The 16,750-nt window shown below is 50.3% G+C and overlaps 1 protein-coding gene across 1 annotated transcript in view; it reads right to left on the bottom strand.

The window, feature by feature from the left end:
* Nucleotides 1–12,403: 12,403 nt before the first annotated feature.
* The window catches only part of SH3PXD2B (SH3 and PX domains 2B), a 103,498-nt gene continuing 99,151 nt past the window's right edge, over nt 12,404–16,750 (bottom strand). Inside the window, exon 13 of the mRNA XM_062188684.1 lies at nt 12,404–14,100. Within this exon, the coding sequence (XP_062044668.1) occupies nt 12,574–14,100 (1,527 nt within the window). The 3' untranslated portion in view covers nt 12,404–12,573. The remainder of the gene's footprint in view (nt 14,101–16,750) is intronic.

Below are 16,750 nucleotides of genomic sequence, written 5' to 3'. Positions count from 1 at the left end.
GAATGTGGGAAGGCTTTCAGGCTTTATTCCTTTCTCACTCAGCATCCCAGGATTCATACTGGCGAGAAACCCTACAAATGTAAGGAATGTAAGAAGGCCTTTCGACAGCATTTACACCTTATTTAACATCAGACGATTCATAATGGAATTGAGTAGAAGAAAGCCTTCAAATACACACTGTGTTTCAGAATATCGGAAAGTTCATTTTTGAAAAAAAATTTGTCTCATGCCCACAACTAAGCATAATAAATTTTTTAAAAGATTTATTTATTCATTTGAAAGCCAGAGTTACATAGAGGAGATGCAGAGAGAGAGAGAGAGAGAGAGAGAGAGAGAGAGAGAGAGAGAGATCTTTCATCCACTGGTTCACTCCTCAATTGGCTGCAATGGCCGGAGTTGCACTGATCTGAAGCCAGGAGCCAGGAGCCTCCTCTGGGTCTCCCACGTGGGTGCAGGGGCCCAAGGACTTGGGCCATCTTCTGCTGCTTTCCCAGGCCATAGCAGAGAGCTGGATCGGAAGTGGAGTAGCTGGGACTTGAACTGGTGCCCATGTAGGATGCCGGCACTGCAGGTGGCGGCTTTACCTACTACGCCATAGCACCAGCCCCCTAAGCATAATAAATTTTATATTAGAAAGAATCATTGCTTTAACAACCTTCCATCACCTTTTTTTTTTTTTTGACAGGCAGAGTTAGACAGTGAGAGAGAGAGAGAGAGAGAGAGAGAGTGAAAGGTCTTCCTTCCTTTGGTTCACCCTCCAAATGGCTACTATGGCCAGTGCAGTGCGCCGATCCAAAGCCAGGAGCCAGGTGCTTCCTCCTGGTCTCCCATGCGGGTGCAGGGCCCAAGCTCTTGGGCCATCCTCCACTGCCTTCCCAGGCCACAGCAGAGAGCTGGACTGGAAGAGGAGCAACTGGGACAGAATCTGGTGCCCCAACCAGGACTAGAACCCGGGGTGCCAGCGCCGCAGGCAGAGGATTAGCCAAGTGAGCCACAGCGCTGGCCCTCCATCACCTTTTAAGCATTTTTTATCTTGAGCAAATTCCTATGGGAGAATAATGTAATGAATCTAGGAAAATGTTTAGCTTTATCTATCATTAGCTTCATTTTACCACTTTCTTTCTTTCTTTTTTTGACAGACAGAGTGAGACGGTGAGAGAGAAAGAAAGGTCTTCCTTCCATTGGTTCACCCCCCAAATGGCTGCTATGGCCACACTGTGCCGATCCGAAGCCAGGGACCAGGTGCTTCCTCCTGGTCTCCCATGTGGGTTCACGGCCCAAGCACTTGAGCCATCCTCCACTGAATTCCCCGGCCACAGCAGAGAGCTAGAATGGAAGAGGAGCAACCGGGACAGAATCTGGCACCCCAACTGGGACTAGAACCCGGGGTGCCAGCACCTCAGGTGGAGGATTAGCCTAGTGAGCCACGGCGCCGGCCCATTTTACCACTTTCTTGCCACAGAGATATTGGACAAAATAGTACACTTCGGTGCCTCATTTTTCTCATTGTAGAATGATGATAATGGTACTTATTTTTTTATTATTTATTGTTGTGTAATAAATTACCACAAAGTTGGTAGCTTAGAATAATACACATTATCTCACAACTACTAAGGATGTGAAACCTGGTCATGACTTAATTGTGTCAAGGGTCTCATCTGAAGGCTCCACTAGAGAAGGATCCACATGATTGTCGCCTGAATTCATTTCATCAAGGGGTGCTGCACTGAGATCCCCAGCTTCTGTCTGGCTGCTGGCTGAAGACTGTAGTGTCTTGCTGCAGTGGCTTCTTCAACATGGTTAATTGCTTCATCAGAGCATGCAAGCCAGGATGGCAGTGGAGTCTGCTAGTGAGACGAAAGTTATAATTTTGTAATCTACTCGTAGAAATGACATCACATCATCTTTGCTATTTTCTGCTGGTTAGAAGTAAATCACTGGGTTGGCACTGTGGTGTAGAAGGTAAGCCTGCAGCTACCTTCCATCTGATGGTTCACTCCCCAACTGGCCGCAATGGCTGGAGCTGCACCGATCTGAAGCCAGGAGCCAGGAGCTTCTCCTGGGTCTCCCATGTGGGTGCAGGGGCCCAAGCACATAGACCATCTTCTACTGCTTTCCCAGGCCATAGCAGAGAGCTGGATCAGAAGTGGAGCAGCTGGGTCTTGAATTGGCACCCATATGGGATGCCGGTGCTTCAGGCCAGGGCGTTAACCAGCTGTGCCACAGCACTGGTCCCCGTATTTCTTTTTAATATATACCTCATAGTGGAGTGGCTGGAACCTATGTTAGTTCTATTTTTTAGCTTTTTTTTTTTTCCCCACAGTGGCTGTAATAATTTACATTCCCACCTTCATTGTTAGAGGGTTTCTTTTTCTTCTTGCCAGCATTTGTTAATATTTTTGTCTTTTTGACTATAGCCATTCTAATTGGGGTGAATGATACCTCAAGGTGGCTTTGATTTGCATTTCCCTGGTGATGTTATATTGAGCATTTTTCTCATGTGCTTGTTGGCCATTTGTGTATCTTCTTTTGAGAGATGTCTATTCAGATCTTTTACCTATTTTTTAATAGGATCCTATGGGGTTGTTTTTGCTGTTGAGTTTTTGTAGTTCCTTATATGTCTGGATAGCAGTCTCTTGTTATATGAATAGTTTGCAAATATTTTCTCCTGTTCTATAGGTTGTCTCTTCTCTGTTACTTATTGTCTCCTTTGCTGATCAGAAGCTTTTTTTAAAAAAGATTTTTAAAATTTATTTGAAAAGCAGAATTATAGAGAGGCAGAGGCAGAGAGAGAGGGAGAGAGAGGTCTTCCACCCACTGGTTCACTCCCCAGAGGGCCGCAACTGTTGGAGCTACACCGAGCTAAAGCCAGGAGCCAGGAGCTTCTTCCAGGTCTCTCATGCAGGTACAGGGGCCCAAGGACTCAGGTCATCTTCTACTGCTTTCCCAGGCCATAGCAGAGAGCTGGATTGGAAGTGGAGCAGCTGGGACTCAAACCAATGTCCATATGGGATACCAGCACTGCACACGGTGGCTTTACCCTCTATGCCACTGCACTGGTCCCTGCTCAGAAGCTTCTTAGTTTGATATAATTCTATTAGTCTATTTTTTTTTAAGGGAAAGGATTTATTGGGAAAATCCGACAGACTGGAGGGAAGGGGCGAAGAAGGAAAAGAGGGAGAAGGAGAGCATAAGAGAGATCCAGAGAGAGATCAAAAGACAGAGAGAGAGACAGAGAAGAGAGAGAGAGAGATCAGGAGATGGAGGGAGAGAGCCACATGCTCAGGAACAGGTCCTTTTAAAACTTTGCTGGGGGTCAGGCAGGGAAGTAGGAGCAGCGAATCCCATTAGGATGGGGGTGGGACTGACACCGGTGGTTGGGCCACTTGGCCTCCTGGCTTCCAGCATTGGTGGGGGTGGGAGGCTGGAGCCTAGGATTATGTCGGGACTGCGTCATTTTACTAACATTCCCCCCTTTTGTTTTTTTTATAAAGCAGGAGTTGTATGGGATTACATTAGCCCAAAAAGTCCAGAAGGGGTAGAGGGACGATGATCTGTCCTTAGGGCTTCTTCCTGCTGACATGGGGTGACAAGGTACTCCACTGGCATGGAGTGATGTCTCAAGCTGCTGTCTCCTGGGTGGGGAGCCGAGTATATCCCTGTAGCAGCATGTGGTTGACTGCCTGGTTGCTGAAGGCCTTGGTTTGTTCCATTATCACCTCCTGCAAATGCTTAAATGCTGTAGTATAAAAGACAGTGTGAGAACAGCAACCAATGATCCTAAGAGTGGCATTAACCAAGTAATGAGAGGATTTCATAGAGGAGAGGAAATGACGAGAGTCTCTGGACCCTTGTGAGGACTGTTTGATGGATGTGGTTTAAAGCTGATCCCAACCAGAACCGGGATAAAGGCCACTCAGCTTTTGCAGGTAGAGGGGTTTGTCTGTAGAGAAATTCTGAACAATCATACATTAAGTGGGGGAGAGGACCATTCTATTAGTCTATTTTTGCTTTTTTTGCCTGTGCTTTTGAGGTTTCACCCAAAATATTATTGCCTATACCAATGTTTCCCAATGTCTTGCAATGTTTCCCCTAATGTTTTCTTCTAGTAGTTTCCTAGTTTCAGGCTTTACATTTACATTTAGATCTTTAATGCATTTTGAATTGATTTTTTAAATATATATATATATATATATATATATATATATATTTATTTGAAAGGTAGAGCTACCGACAGTGAGAGGGAGAGGCAGAGAGAATGGACCTCCATCTGCTGGTTCACTCCCCAAATGGCCGTAATGGCTGGAGCTGTGCCGATCCGAAGCCAGGAGCCAGGAGCCTCCTCTGGGTCTCCCACATGGGTGCAGAGGCCCTAAGCACTTGGGCCATCTTCCACTGCTTTCTCAGGCCACAGCAGAGAGCTGGATTGGAAGAGGAACAGCCAGGACCAGAACTGGCACCCATATGGGATGCCGGCACTGCAGTCAGAGGATTAACCTACTATGCCACAGCGTTGGCCCCTGAGTTGATTTTTGAAAAGTTATTTGTTTATTTGAGAGAGAGAGGGAGAGGGAGAGAGAGAAAAAAAATTCCCATCTGCTAATTCTCCCCCTAAATGTCTGAAAATGAGAGCCAAGAACTCAATCCAGGATTATCACATGGGTAGCAGGAACCCAATTAATTGAGGCATCACTGCTGCCTCCCAGGGTCTGTATTAGCAGGAAGTTGAAACCAGGAGCTGGAGCCTGGAATGTAACCCAGGTACTCTGCTGTGGGATATGAGCATCTCAACAGGCTCAATGCCCGTCCCTGAATTTATTTTTGTATATGGTGAGAGATAAGGGTCTATTTCCATTCTTCTGCTTATGGATATCCAGGTTTCCCAGTATCATTTACTGAAGAGACCGTTCTTTGTTTTTGGTGTCTTTGTCAAAGATAAGCTGGCTATAGAAGCATGGGTTTATTTCAGAGTTCTTCTGTTCCATTGGTTTGTTAGTTTTTATCCTGTACCATGCTGTTTTGTTTATTGTAATCTTTGTTCTGGTGCGATATTATGATGCCTCCAGCCTTGTTAAGATTACTTTGGCTCTTTGGGGTCTTTTGTGGTCCCATATGAATTTTAGGCTTTTTTTTTTCTATTTCTTTGAAACATGCCTTTGGTGTTTTTATGAGTATTATATTTAATCTGTAAATCTTAGCTTCATTCTTGAAAGAGCAATGGAAGAATCTGGCTTAGGTGTGATGTGTTGCAGAAATCCAGAATTAGACATGCTTGTTAAATCAGTCATAAGCACCCCTGAAGAGCACAGGCCCCCTTTTGTGTGGGAAGGCGGCTTTTGGGTTGAGTGGAATGCAGGTTTCCTGGACATATGATCCCAAACAGGAGAGAGAACATTTGAGCACACGTGTCTGGCTCCTGCTCCCCTCAGTATTGGCCATCTGGAGAATTTCTCTTCCTACTTGGGGAGAGAGGGTGCTGGAGGGTCACCCTAATAGAGCTCTGTTCATATGGATAAAAGCAAACACCAGGCATGGGGTGCAAGTTTTTCAGCTAACAACATTGTATATGACACATTTATTAATGCAGGTTTTATATATGCACATATATAAATATATTAATGTATCTGTATCCTGTATATATCAATTTTTAAAATCAGTACACTGTGAAACTGATTGAAGACCACTATTGTTCCTCTACTGTAAATAGTATGGCCAAGTTCCATGCAGCTGAAATGGAATTAGAGGACATAACTGGGTCTCTTGGATCTTTAGAATGAGCCTGGGCTTTCATTAAATTAAATGTTATGGACACTGCGATTAATCTACACATATCTAAAGGAAAACATGTATAGGGGGTAGAAAAAGTCCATGCCGGCAGCTCTTCCCTGACCTCGCCCACAGGTGGCAATCTCGGGATGGGAAATTCCATTCAGGCAGCTCCTACAGGGAATATGGACCCTGGAGGTCCATAAGCAGCTCTGCTGTCGTACAAGTATTCTGCAGTCAGGACATGGTTTATGTTAGCACTAAAGAGTAGGTCGCGGGGCCAGCGCTGCGGTGTAGCAAGTAAAGCTGCCGCCTGCAGTGCCGGCATCCCATATGCACGCAGGTTCAAGTCCCGGCTGCTCCACTTCTGATCCAGCTCTCTGCTTTGGCCTGGGAAAGCAGTAGAAGATGGCCCAAGTCCTTGGGTCCCTGCACCCACGTGGGAGACCTGGGAGAAGCTCCTGGCTTCTGATTAGTACAGCTCCAGCCGTTGTGGCCAATTGGGGAGTAAACCAGCGAATGGAAGACCCCTCTCTCTCTCTGCCTCTTCTTCTCTCTCTGTGTAACTCTTTCAAATAAATAAATAAATCTTAAAAAAAAAAAACAAAAAAACAGTAGGTTGCAATGAGGGGTAGTAGTACGGCCAGGACTAAGGTTAAGAATTTGGCTAAGATTAGGCAGGGATTGTATTTCAGCTAGAACTGAAGGCAGAGTTGACTTTTTAAAATTTTGAGCTTATTATATGGAACATTGCCCATGACAGATGTTCTGTGAATGGATTTACAGTCAAATGCCTTTGAGAAACTTTGTACAACCTCCCTTCTCCTGTAATTATAAATAATGAATAAATGTAAACAGCATTCATACAGCATGTTATTATAGAAGAGGCAGCTTATACTTTTATCAATAGTGTAACAGTTTTTTTTTTTTTTTGGCATTTCTGAAATTGTATCCATGGAACACTTGTTTCAGAGTACTTATTGACATTTGTTTTGGAAATATTGAATCACAGTTAGGCCGGGCTGAAGCTAATAAGCCAGGAACTCCATCTGGGTACTTGGGCTATCTTCTGCGGCCTTCCCAGGCAAAAGGAGGAAGCTGGATTGGAAGATGAGCAGCTGAGACTTGAACCAGCACTGTTATGGGATACAATTGTCGCAAGCAGTGGCTTACCCCACTGCACAATGCTAACCTTTAGCTGTGGCATTTCTGAAACAGCATGAATGCGACTGGCATGTGTACCAGTTCCAAGTGACCCTGAAGCAAGGTCATGGAGTTGAGCATGCAGCCATCAGCAGGATTCGGAGGTGTGGTTCCCATCCCATCCCATGGGGCCTAGGTGGCCTCCCACACCCGCTCCTGGACTCCCACTCCTATTCTTAGGATTCAGTGCTCAGTTTGTAAGAAATGGGGTGAGCATGCTCCCATAACAGATTATATTGGCTACTATGCCTAAGCAAGGTCATGGAAAATGTGTATTATCAAAAAAGCCGGGCATGGATTTTAAAGCTTTTTGCATCAAATAAACTTATACTTTGACTCAAGTTTTCCATGAACTTTCTGATTACCCTGTATTCTTTATCCTGACTCCAGGATGCCATGTAAATCCCCTGTGTACAGTTCCTCTGGTGGGGGACTCTGCTGACCACCCCCTCTCTCCCTGTGAAGGTAGGACCAAGGGGGCTCCATGGTGGGTTGACTTGGCCTTGGCTCAAGCTTTGGGAAAGAATACAATGAGATCACACCCTCCACCTGCTGCAGGCGGGGGCCTTTGTGTTGTCCCTGCGGCCCAACACGGTCATCCCTCAGCAAGCACACAGCTTCCAGGCTCCCTGGCCTTGTGCAGTGTCCCATCTTTAGGCACAGGGTCAAAAATATGCAGGAAGTATCCAGCAAATGAAAGGGAGCTTCCCTTGGTTTCTGGAGTAATTCTGAAAATGCACTGGGTCCTGAGAAGAGTTAGCCCCAATTTAGGGCAATGTCCAGAGCTTGTATAGTTTCCTTTCTGTGATCCCAAAGACCCCAGGCCCCAAAGCTATGCACCGTTTCTTCAGCAAAATAAAACCAACAGCCACTCCATCTTCACAATGAAGCTTGAAACCAGTCAAGCATTTTTTATTAAAAAAAAAAAAAAAAAAAAGGTCTAATGGTAAAGTATGCAGTCTACACATGCTACAGCTAACTGCTCACGCCCTCCCCCTCACATTATATATATATGTAGGTAATTTGTGTGTGTGTCGAAGGCAAATAAAAACCACCACCAGAACTTGTCAGTCTGCCGACAGGGTATAAAACATGCTGAATACCCGGGGCCCTCCCACTACGTGACGATGAGCAGGAAGCAGGTGGCAGGCTGCCTGCCAGAGCCTACTGTTCCTGGAGAGACCCAAGAAACGGCCTTGTTCCTTGGTGGCTCCCTGCAGCAGGGCACATGGGTGGCAGCTAAGGTGACCACGGTTTATCACCACCCTGTATGTGAGAGGGGGCGTTACTACTAATCACACAGACACAAAGGCATCAACAGGCATACAGTTGGGGTAAAAACATGGACAGCACGGGTGTAGGGGAATCACTTATTGCTGTAATCAATCGGTGAGGACACCTTTTGCACGTTAGATCTGAAAGTGAAGGCCTCTTCAAGGTCAAAAGAGGTTGAGCTCCTCATTCCTGATAGGAGCCAAGAGGGCAGACTTTGGAGTGGAGAGGAAGCTGGGACGCTGAAAGACGATGATGAGGGGCTCAATCAACTTAGTAGGGGAGCACCAGGAACCAGACATCCCCCCAGCGGAGCTGGATGGTCCAGCCTGGACAAGGGGGCTCAAGGCAGCCCCTGAGCAGGCCAGGGTTATGGAGCTTCTGGAGCTCTGTCTGGGTGGTGGACAACTCAGACATCTTCATCTTGCTCATGGCAGGAGCAATTCCTTCAGGCCAAGGAAGTGTTCCCCACAGGCTCAGGCTGCAATGCAAGCCGCCTTACACTCACTGAGGCCACAGCCTGGCCCCAGGACATCTGTGGTCTGTGGTACAGTATGGCTGTCTGCTGTATACACAAAAGCCCCGAAGATGAGGCCTGGACAGTCAGCAGTGGGGAGACAAGATGGCCACATAGGGTTCAGGCTGTCTGGGGCCCACTGTCATAGACAAAAGAAAAGGGCAAGACCTCCCAGGGGATGGCCGACAGCAACACTGAGAGACTCGCACACAGTCACAAACGTCTGTGTCCTTGATGATGAAGTTAAGCCACCACCTATTTGAGCCCAGAAGTAAACACTTGCCCATCCATCCCTCACCCAGCGTCTCTCCTGAGTCCTGGGGAGATTTAGCACCTGCCCTTTAACGTGGCAAGTGTGTTCTCCACCTTCCACCTGCTGAGGAAATCCCCAGTGGGCTTTGGAAACGCTTAAGGCCAAGAACTTGACCTTACAGCTCATTACATGGAGGAGTTTTGTGGCAAGGGCTTCAAAGGGACTACTATAAGCCTGGGACAGCCTCTAGCAATTTCTTGGGAGGGTAGGGGCTCCTGCTAGGTCTCAGCCTGGGACAATGACATAAACCCACAAATGGCAAAGATTTGGAGCACAACATTTGTACCAATGCCTATTTTATCAAGTGGTGGTGCTAAACTTGATTTTTCAAAAAAAAAAAAAAAATCAGTGGCACCATGTCTTTTTGCAAAGATGGAAGATAAAGTAGTTATTATGAGGTCATAAGCGGGGGTCAGGGGAGAAATAAGGCCCCACTGCTGCCCGCCTTTTGGGCTGGCATTTAGCTTGTGATCTACTGAAATGTTTGACCCAACGGTGGAAAGGGGAGACACCTGAACTCAGAGGGAGGGTCACCCGTGTCTCTTGAAGCCCTGTGAGCATTTCACTGCTGACGGCAGAGGATACATCATGGGCCTGGGGGAGGGAAAAAATACTGGACCAGAGTTCCAACGTGGTCACTATGGGGACGGGGCTGGGCGTGTGGCTCTGCCCCTTGAAACTCAATGTTCTCATTACAAATCCGGGGCAGATGCTGTCCACCTCACAGGGTTGTCATGACTGAAGCTGAAGGAGGGAGCGTGTTTAAGCGCCGGTAACCTGCCCGGTGCTAGGCGTGGAAGCAGTCACCATGGCCTTAGATAACTCCATGGTGGAGTGTTGCATGTTCCACTGACTGCCCCCGGACTAGGGACAGCAGGAACATTGCTGGCCCTCAAGCCCACCCACTCCAGCTGCCTGGGGAAGTGTCCACCACGGTAGCAGGAGCTGGATGCAGGAGTCCTACGGCCACCGATGTGACCCAAGGAAAGAAGAGAGGAATGTGGCTTCAGTACCTACAGCTCACGCTAGCACAGGAAAACAAAACAAAACAAAACAAAAACAAAACAAAATCCAACTCTTCCCTGGGCAGGAAAATTGCCCACAGGGAGCAGAGCCAGTCTGTTCCCACCCAGCTGGCCACCGGGAGGAGGGAGCAAGGCCAGTGACAAACTCCTTCCATGGAGTCAGCAGACTGAAGTCACAGCCAGGGATGAAGCCACACACATCCTGGTGTGTCTAGCACCAAGCACAAGAGTAGGTGCTCACGAAATACGTGGAAACAAAAGCAAATCAGCAAAAAACATATTGAGTTTTGTTTTCTGAATTGTGGTCAAATCCCACTTAACAGCTCTGCAAAAGCTGTTTGAACCCAAGTGCGTCAAAAACTCAGGAAAACTATGCTACTGCAGGGGTGGGAGGGGGGCGGCTCTGCAAAGCCCTCTCCCAGCCCCTCCCCCAGGGCCTGAGAACAGGAGGACCCTGTCCCGACAGTCTCTGGGGTGGGAGTTGCAGGGCTGCTGGAGATGGAAGGAGGCTCTGGGCAGAAGCACTCAGAGCCAAGTGTCACTCAGAGCAGGGCTGGGGCGTGGGGCGCAGAGGAGGCTATTTGCACAGAATCTTTGGCACTGCAATGGATGGCAGCATCTCCAGGAATGCTGGCTCTGTGGTCCCAAGAGCGTGGCCCGCAGCACACTGTAAGCTGGGGGCCCCTGGGAGGGGCGGGGCAGGTTGGAGTAGCCTTGCTTCTGCAGGGTGGAGTAGGAGAGGAAGGGGCTTTGTGTGCTAACCCCCGAGGTGGCCAGCTTCACAGTGGGAAGAGCTCTGCCCTGGGAGCTAGAACCCGCGGGTCCTCGAAAGTTCTCCAAGGCCCACGCAGCGCCTCTTTAAGCCTCAGTTAACCCCATCTGTCAAAATGGGTGGAAGGAGTTCCCTGGGTTCCTCCCAAGGAGAAAACAGCCAGGTAGAGTGCCTGAAAAAATAAAAGGAAGGAAGAAAACTACTGTATACATACCATAGCAGGGCAGGGACAGGAGTCTGTCTGTCTGCCCTTGGAGTCTCTGTCCCATCAGGGGCTACTGCTTGCCATGCTTGCTTTGATGGAGAGCCAGTGCTGGTCCCTGAGCCACCAGGGCCCCTCAAGGCTGGCCGTGAGACCACCTCAGCTCCCCTTGCACCATAAGTGCTGTGCTACAGCGGGACGAGCACAGGAGCAAGGAGCAGGACTCTGTGCCAACTACTAGAGACCCAGGCATCCCCTGTCTTGGAGAAGCAGGTGCAGAGAGCCTAGGGTAGCCTGTGACACATGGAACGTTGGGCTGGAGGGATGTGGGGAGGTGTGGGAGCAGCCGCAGTGCCCCCTCACCTATACTATAAGGAAGTCACCTGGGATACCTGTTCTTGGTACCCGGCCAGCTCTGTTCTCTTCCCTGCTTGGTTTGCCTCTTACAGGGGGAAGAGCACAGGCACTGAAGCCAGGCAGGTCTGGGTTCTAATCCTCTTTCCTCCTCTCCCTGGCAGTGTGCCCTTGGGCACATTGAGCCCAAGTTTCCTCATCTATAAAATGGGTACATTATAAGGAAGGGTTACACCATGAATGCAAAGTGCCAAGTACAGAGCCTGGCACCTAGTAGCTACTCAGCAAAGGGGTGCTGACAGGAGGCACACCTTATGAATGGCCCCTTGATTCAAACAACCTTGTGACTCTTGTCTAGGGAGACAAAAATGAAACACCCCATGTTGGGGGGTGGCAACTCTTATTTAAAAGCCCTGGACAGATGGGAGCCTGCAGCAGGAAAGTCCCACAAGCGCGGTCCCAAGTTAGAGGATGGGGCACAGGGTGGCCGAATGGACCTCCGGGCTCACTCCTGGGGATGCTGCATCTTGCTGGACCTCAGAGGCCCATGGGCCCCAGGCCTTGGGAAGAGCAGCCTTTCCTTGAGGTTGGCCATGGACTTGACTTCTACAGGATGTGGTCCTTTCTGGTACCAGGCATTTTGGAAAGAGAGTAGGTAAAGCCACATGGCTTTTGGAAACGTGGAGAAGTCAGAGCAAGTCATCCTGAACTGCGTGGGACATCCCTCGCTGTGCCTCGTCCAAGTCATGAAACCTCCTCTGGAGGTTCTGCAGCAGCAGATTCTATCTCATCCTGGGGGCCTGGGTAGGTTATTGTCCCGCTGCTGGTAGCAATGCCACTGGCTGGGGTAGGAGTTCCCAGAAGGCAGGCCATGCTGATGTGGACAGAGCCAGGGCTGTGGCTTCAGAGCCTGTAGAGGGTGCTGTGATGGGAGGCCTCAGACTCCCCCACCCTCCACCCCCCACCCCCACCCCCCATCCCCCAGCTCCTGACGTCTCAGCAACTCGCTCAGCACCCAGGGGAGGGACGAAACCACAGGACTCCGGGTCTTCCTTCCCTGGAAGCTGCATGGAGAATGATAAATTAAGAGGCATATTAAATACGTGGGTGACCAGCAGGGACTGCGGCCATGGAGGCCGAGGGGACAGCCTACAGCTTCTTGCGGAGATAGCTGGAAGGGATCCAGCCTTCCCAGGAAGGCGCCCCGCTCAGGACCTGGCAGAACCACCAGCCGCTGCTGTTCTTCTCCCGGACTTCGAACACCGTCCCTTCCTGGAAGCTGCTGGTGTCTGCGTCTCCTTCAAAGTTGGCCACAGCCACATACAAAGAATCCTTGGGGCCATCATTGTTGGGGAAGGAAGCGACAATGGCCTTCTCTCTGTGGTCCCCCACCCTGCCAGCACCCCACGGGCCTCGCACATCCTCTTGGCCCCCCGGGGAGTTGGAGAGAAATGGTTTGGCTTTCGGAGGAACTAGCAGGGGACGGCCTGGGGCAGGAGCTGCCTTGCTATCATGGGCTTCGCGCTGCGGGCTTCGGACCTCTGGGAGGGGCCTGGATGAGGGGGACCCGGATGTTTTCTTGGGTGGAGGTGGTCTGCGGGGTGGGACCGCCGGCCTCTGAGCTTCCTGGAGAGGGACGGGCACGGTCTTGGGCGTGGGCTCTGTGTTCTTGGCTGGTCTCGGAGGAGCCCGGCAGGCTGCTTCCTTTGGGCTGAGCCCATCTTGTCTGCCCAGCCTGTCCTGGGCACGGCCAGGTGCTTCCCCAGAGAGGAAGTTTCGGCTAAAGGCTGCATCCTGGCCCCCAGGAGCTGGGTGGGCCTCGCCATCCAATGAGGCTTTTTCTGGGGCCTTGGCAGGCCTGAGCTTGCTCCTGAGGTTGCAAATGTCCACTTGGTCTTCACCCTGAGGTGGCTCTGTCCTGGGGGAGGGAGATGGTTTGGGCCTAACCTGAGGTCTGGACTTCAAGAAAGGGTTCTGGGGTGCAGCTTCCGGCTTCTCGTCGGGTACTTCGGCCTTGGACTTGGGCACGGGCCGGAGGTTGGGCTTCTTGACCTCCTTGGCCAGCACCTTATGGCCGCACTCCAGCCCCATGTCATTCTTCAGCTGGAGCACCTTGCTTTTTTCAGGTCTGGGCTCCAGTCTCCTGCCGTCCCGGGCCGGGGGCGCATGCTTGGCCGGCACCATGGGCAGGATCATGCCCGGGGCCTTGGGCGACGAGCCCCGGAGCTGCTCCAGCCTCTGCCGCTCCCGCTCCAGCAGCTCCCCTTCCGACTTGATGATGGACTCCTTGCGTGGAGGGAGGCTGGGCTTCTCCTCCAGGTTGGGGTCCGGGATTTCCTCGTAGCCTGCCGACACGGACATGTCCGAAGATGCTTTCCGCAGGACGTCCTTCCCACCCTTCCAATCTTTGGACCATGGCATCCCCAAGTCCACGGCACCATGCGGTGCCTCGGGCAGGGGCCGGGAGGGCCCGACAGCCTCACCTCCTGGACTGTTCTCCATCGCGGCTGTGTCCCCGAGCCGGAGCTGGGCCACCTCGTGGGGGAGGGGAGCCAGGAAGTTGGGTCTCGAGGCATTGCTGGTCTTCTTGTACTTGTCAATGAAGGTTGCTGGGGCCCAGCCCTCCTTATCGTCAATCTGAATGTACCACCAGCCACTCAGGTTCTTCTCGATCACCTGGAAAGGAGGACAGAGGGCAGCGGCTGAGTGCACACCTGCAGCTTCTAGAGCTTGGATTCAGGGTGGGCTCTCCCAGACCCTGTGGTCCTCTGGCCCGGGGACCAGCAATCAGCTGCTTCTCCTACAACGTCTACAGGAGCCAGCCATGGAGATGCTGCCATGTACCGGGGATATCTGCCGTGGGGGCAGGGTCTTGTCCCACCCTAGATTCCCTTAAGAAGCGGTCCCTGAGATGAGGACTTGGGGACAGGCAGTTCATGGGAGAGGCAATTCCAGGAAGCACGTGGTGAAAGTAAGAAGGTGAGGGGAGGGCCAGCCATGAGAAAGGCCTGCCTGTGGGTCACTGGGCTGTAATTCATCAGGGACCCTCTGAGATACCAAGAGGGTGGTGCCTCAGCAGGGTCCTGTGGGACATGGGGCATTCATCTCCTGACTCCCAGTCCCTCCCCACTGCTGTGTGACCCTCCCTCCCCTCCTGGGGGGCAGGGAGCTATCAGCCTGCAGGGCCCTGTGTGCAGCTGCAGGTTAACCCAGGTGGGTCAGGACACGAGCAGTGCTGTTAGTTTTAAAGTGCAGAGCAAAAGCCACATACAAGTGTATTTCAAAAAGTTCTTGGAAAATGGAATTAGAAGGTAATTTTATTTTGGTGCAAAACTTTTTTGAAATCCACGCACAGTATTTTTAATTTTCCACACAAGTTTGAGAATGCTCCCATATGTATGGATTTCAAAATTGTATATCAAAATAAATTTACCTTTTAAATTTAAATTTTTAAAGATTTATTTATTTATCTGAGAGTCAGAGTTACAGAAAGAGGTGGAAAGACAAACAGAGAGAGCGAGATCTTGCATCTGCTGGTTCACTCCCTGGATGGCTATAACAGTTAGTGCTGGGCCAGGCCAAAGCCAGGAGCCAGGAGTGTCATCCAGGTCTCCCAGGTGGGTGCAGGAGCCCAACCACTGGGACCACCTTCTCCTGCTTTTCCAGGCCATTAGCAGGGAGCTGGATTGGAAGTGGAGCAGCCAGAACACGAACTGACGCCCATTTGAGATGCTGGTACTGCAGGTGACGGCTTTACCTGCTATGCCACAGCACCGGCCCAAACTCACCATTTTTTAAAAAAATGACTTATTTATTAATTTGAAAGAAGAGAGAGAGAGAGAGAGAGAGAGAGAGAGAGAGAATATCTCCCATCTGCTGTTCATTCCCCTGGTGGCCACAAAGCCAGGGGCCAGGAAGTCCATCCAGGTCGCCAATGTGTGGCAGGAACCCATGTACTTGGGCCATTATCTACTGCCTCCTGGCACATCAGCGGGAAGATTAGTCATGAAGTGGATAAGGTGCCTGGCACAGAAGAGGTTCCCTCCTCCTCCTCCTCCTCCTCCTCATCACGTCTTGACGACAAACAGCCTAGAGGAGGAACCAAGGTGTTCCTGGTGGCCCTAGAATGCTGTGGATCCAATAACAAATTCTGAACACTAAGATGAGGCTGAGAAGAACCAAGAAGCAAAACCGAAGAGGAAAACAGAGCATATGGAAGTTATTATAAGAAAAGAGCATCTGATTAGGCCAAAAACTTTAGTGACATCCAGCTATCACTGGCAGAGCCTATGCTGACATCATGAAAGAATAAAGCAGAAAAGCTTCAAGGATGGGCTGTATTTGTGCTTCCTGGAGAAGAACACTGGCTGAGCTCTTCACTGGCTCAGCTCGAGCTCAAGTAAGACAAAGGGCGGAAGAAACGAGGGGAACAGCGCTGGTTGAGGTGAGGGTGGGGCTCAGAGAGAGGCTCCCTAACGCCTCCAGAAAACACCAGGGGCCTATTAAGCCCCGGCTGCAGCCAGCATTGCCTTGAACCGCAGTGCCTGTGCATGGCGTGCTGAGGGGCCCCTGGCCAACTCCTGAGGCATCTGAGCCCCACAGCAGCAGTGCTGTTTGATTGCCAGCAAGCTCTAACAATGATGTGTTTGTAGAAAGTGCTGGAAACTCACTGTCAAAGGCTGTATCTCAAATAAGAAAAAGGTTTCGTAATGTTTTGCAGCTCTCTGGGAAAGAAACCCCTTGTAACATGCACATTGGACCTCTGGTTTCAAGACAGGAGACAGAGCAGCTTCCCCTGTAGGCAACAAATACAGGGGAACAGAGCAGTGACTCCAAAGCTAAGGTCGGGAGGAGAAAGGGGGAGAGGCACTAGGTCTGGGAGGGAGGCTGCGGCCCAGGACTGCTGCACTAGGTGGGGGACTTCACAGTGATGGGACCTGGGGAGAGAGAAAGTCTGGGGTGACTGGCAGGAAATGAATGGGGATAACAAGGCAGAGCAGCCAGAGGTTGGTCCTCCTCGGTGCCCTCTGTCACGTTCTTGTTGGGCAAGCAAAGCAAAGAAGGACAAACAGTGAGTGTGGAGGCTTGGATCAGACACTGCTCAGTAGCTAGCGCCAAAGCTGGTGATCTGGCACTGAAACCAGTGGAAACAGGCTTGCTGCTTGTGAATGAGGGGGTCTTCAAAAAGTTCACAGAAAACACCTATGATGAAAAAACTATGCAAGGATTTCAAACTTTTGGTACCAAAATAAACTTATCTTTTAATATCATTTTCCTTGACCTTTGGAAATCTCACAGACCCCCACTGGGGCTGACTGCTGAATCT

The sequence above is a fragment of the Lepus europaeus genome, chromosome 4 (assembly GCF_033115175.1).
Source record: "Lepus europaeus isolate LE1 chromosome 4, mLepTim1.pri, whole genome shotgun sequence".
Taxonomy (NCBI): domain Eukaryota; kingdom Metazoa; phylum Chordata; class Mammalia; order Lagomorpha; family Leporidae; genus Lepus; species Lepus europaeus.
The sequence above is the reverse complement of the archived record's forward strand: the minus strand, read 5'-3'. Positions and strand labels throughout refer to the sequence as shown.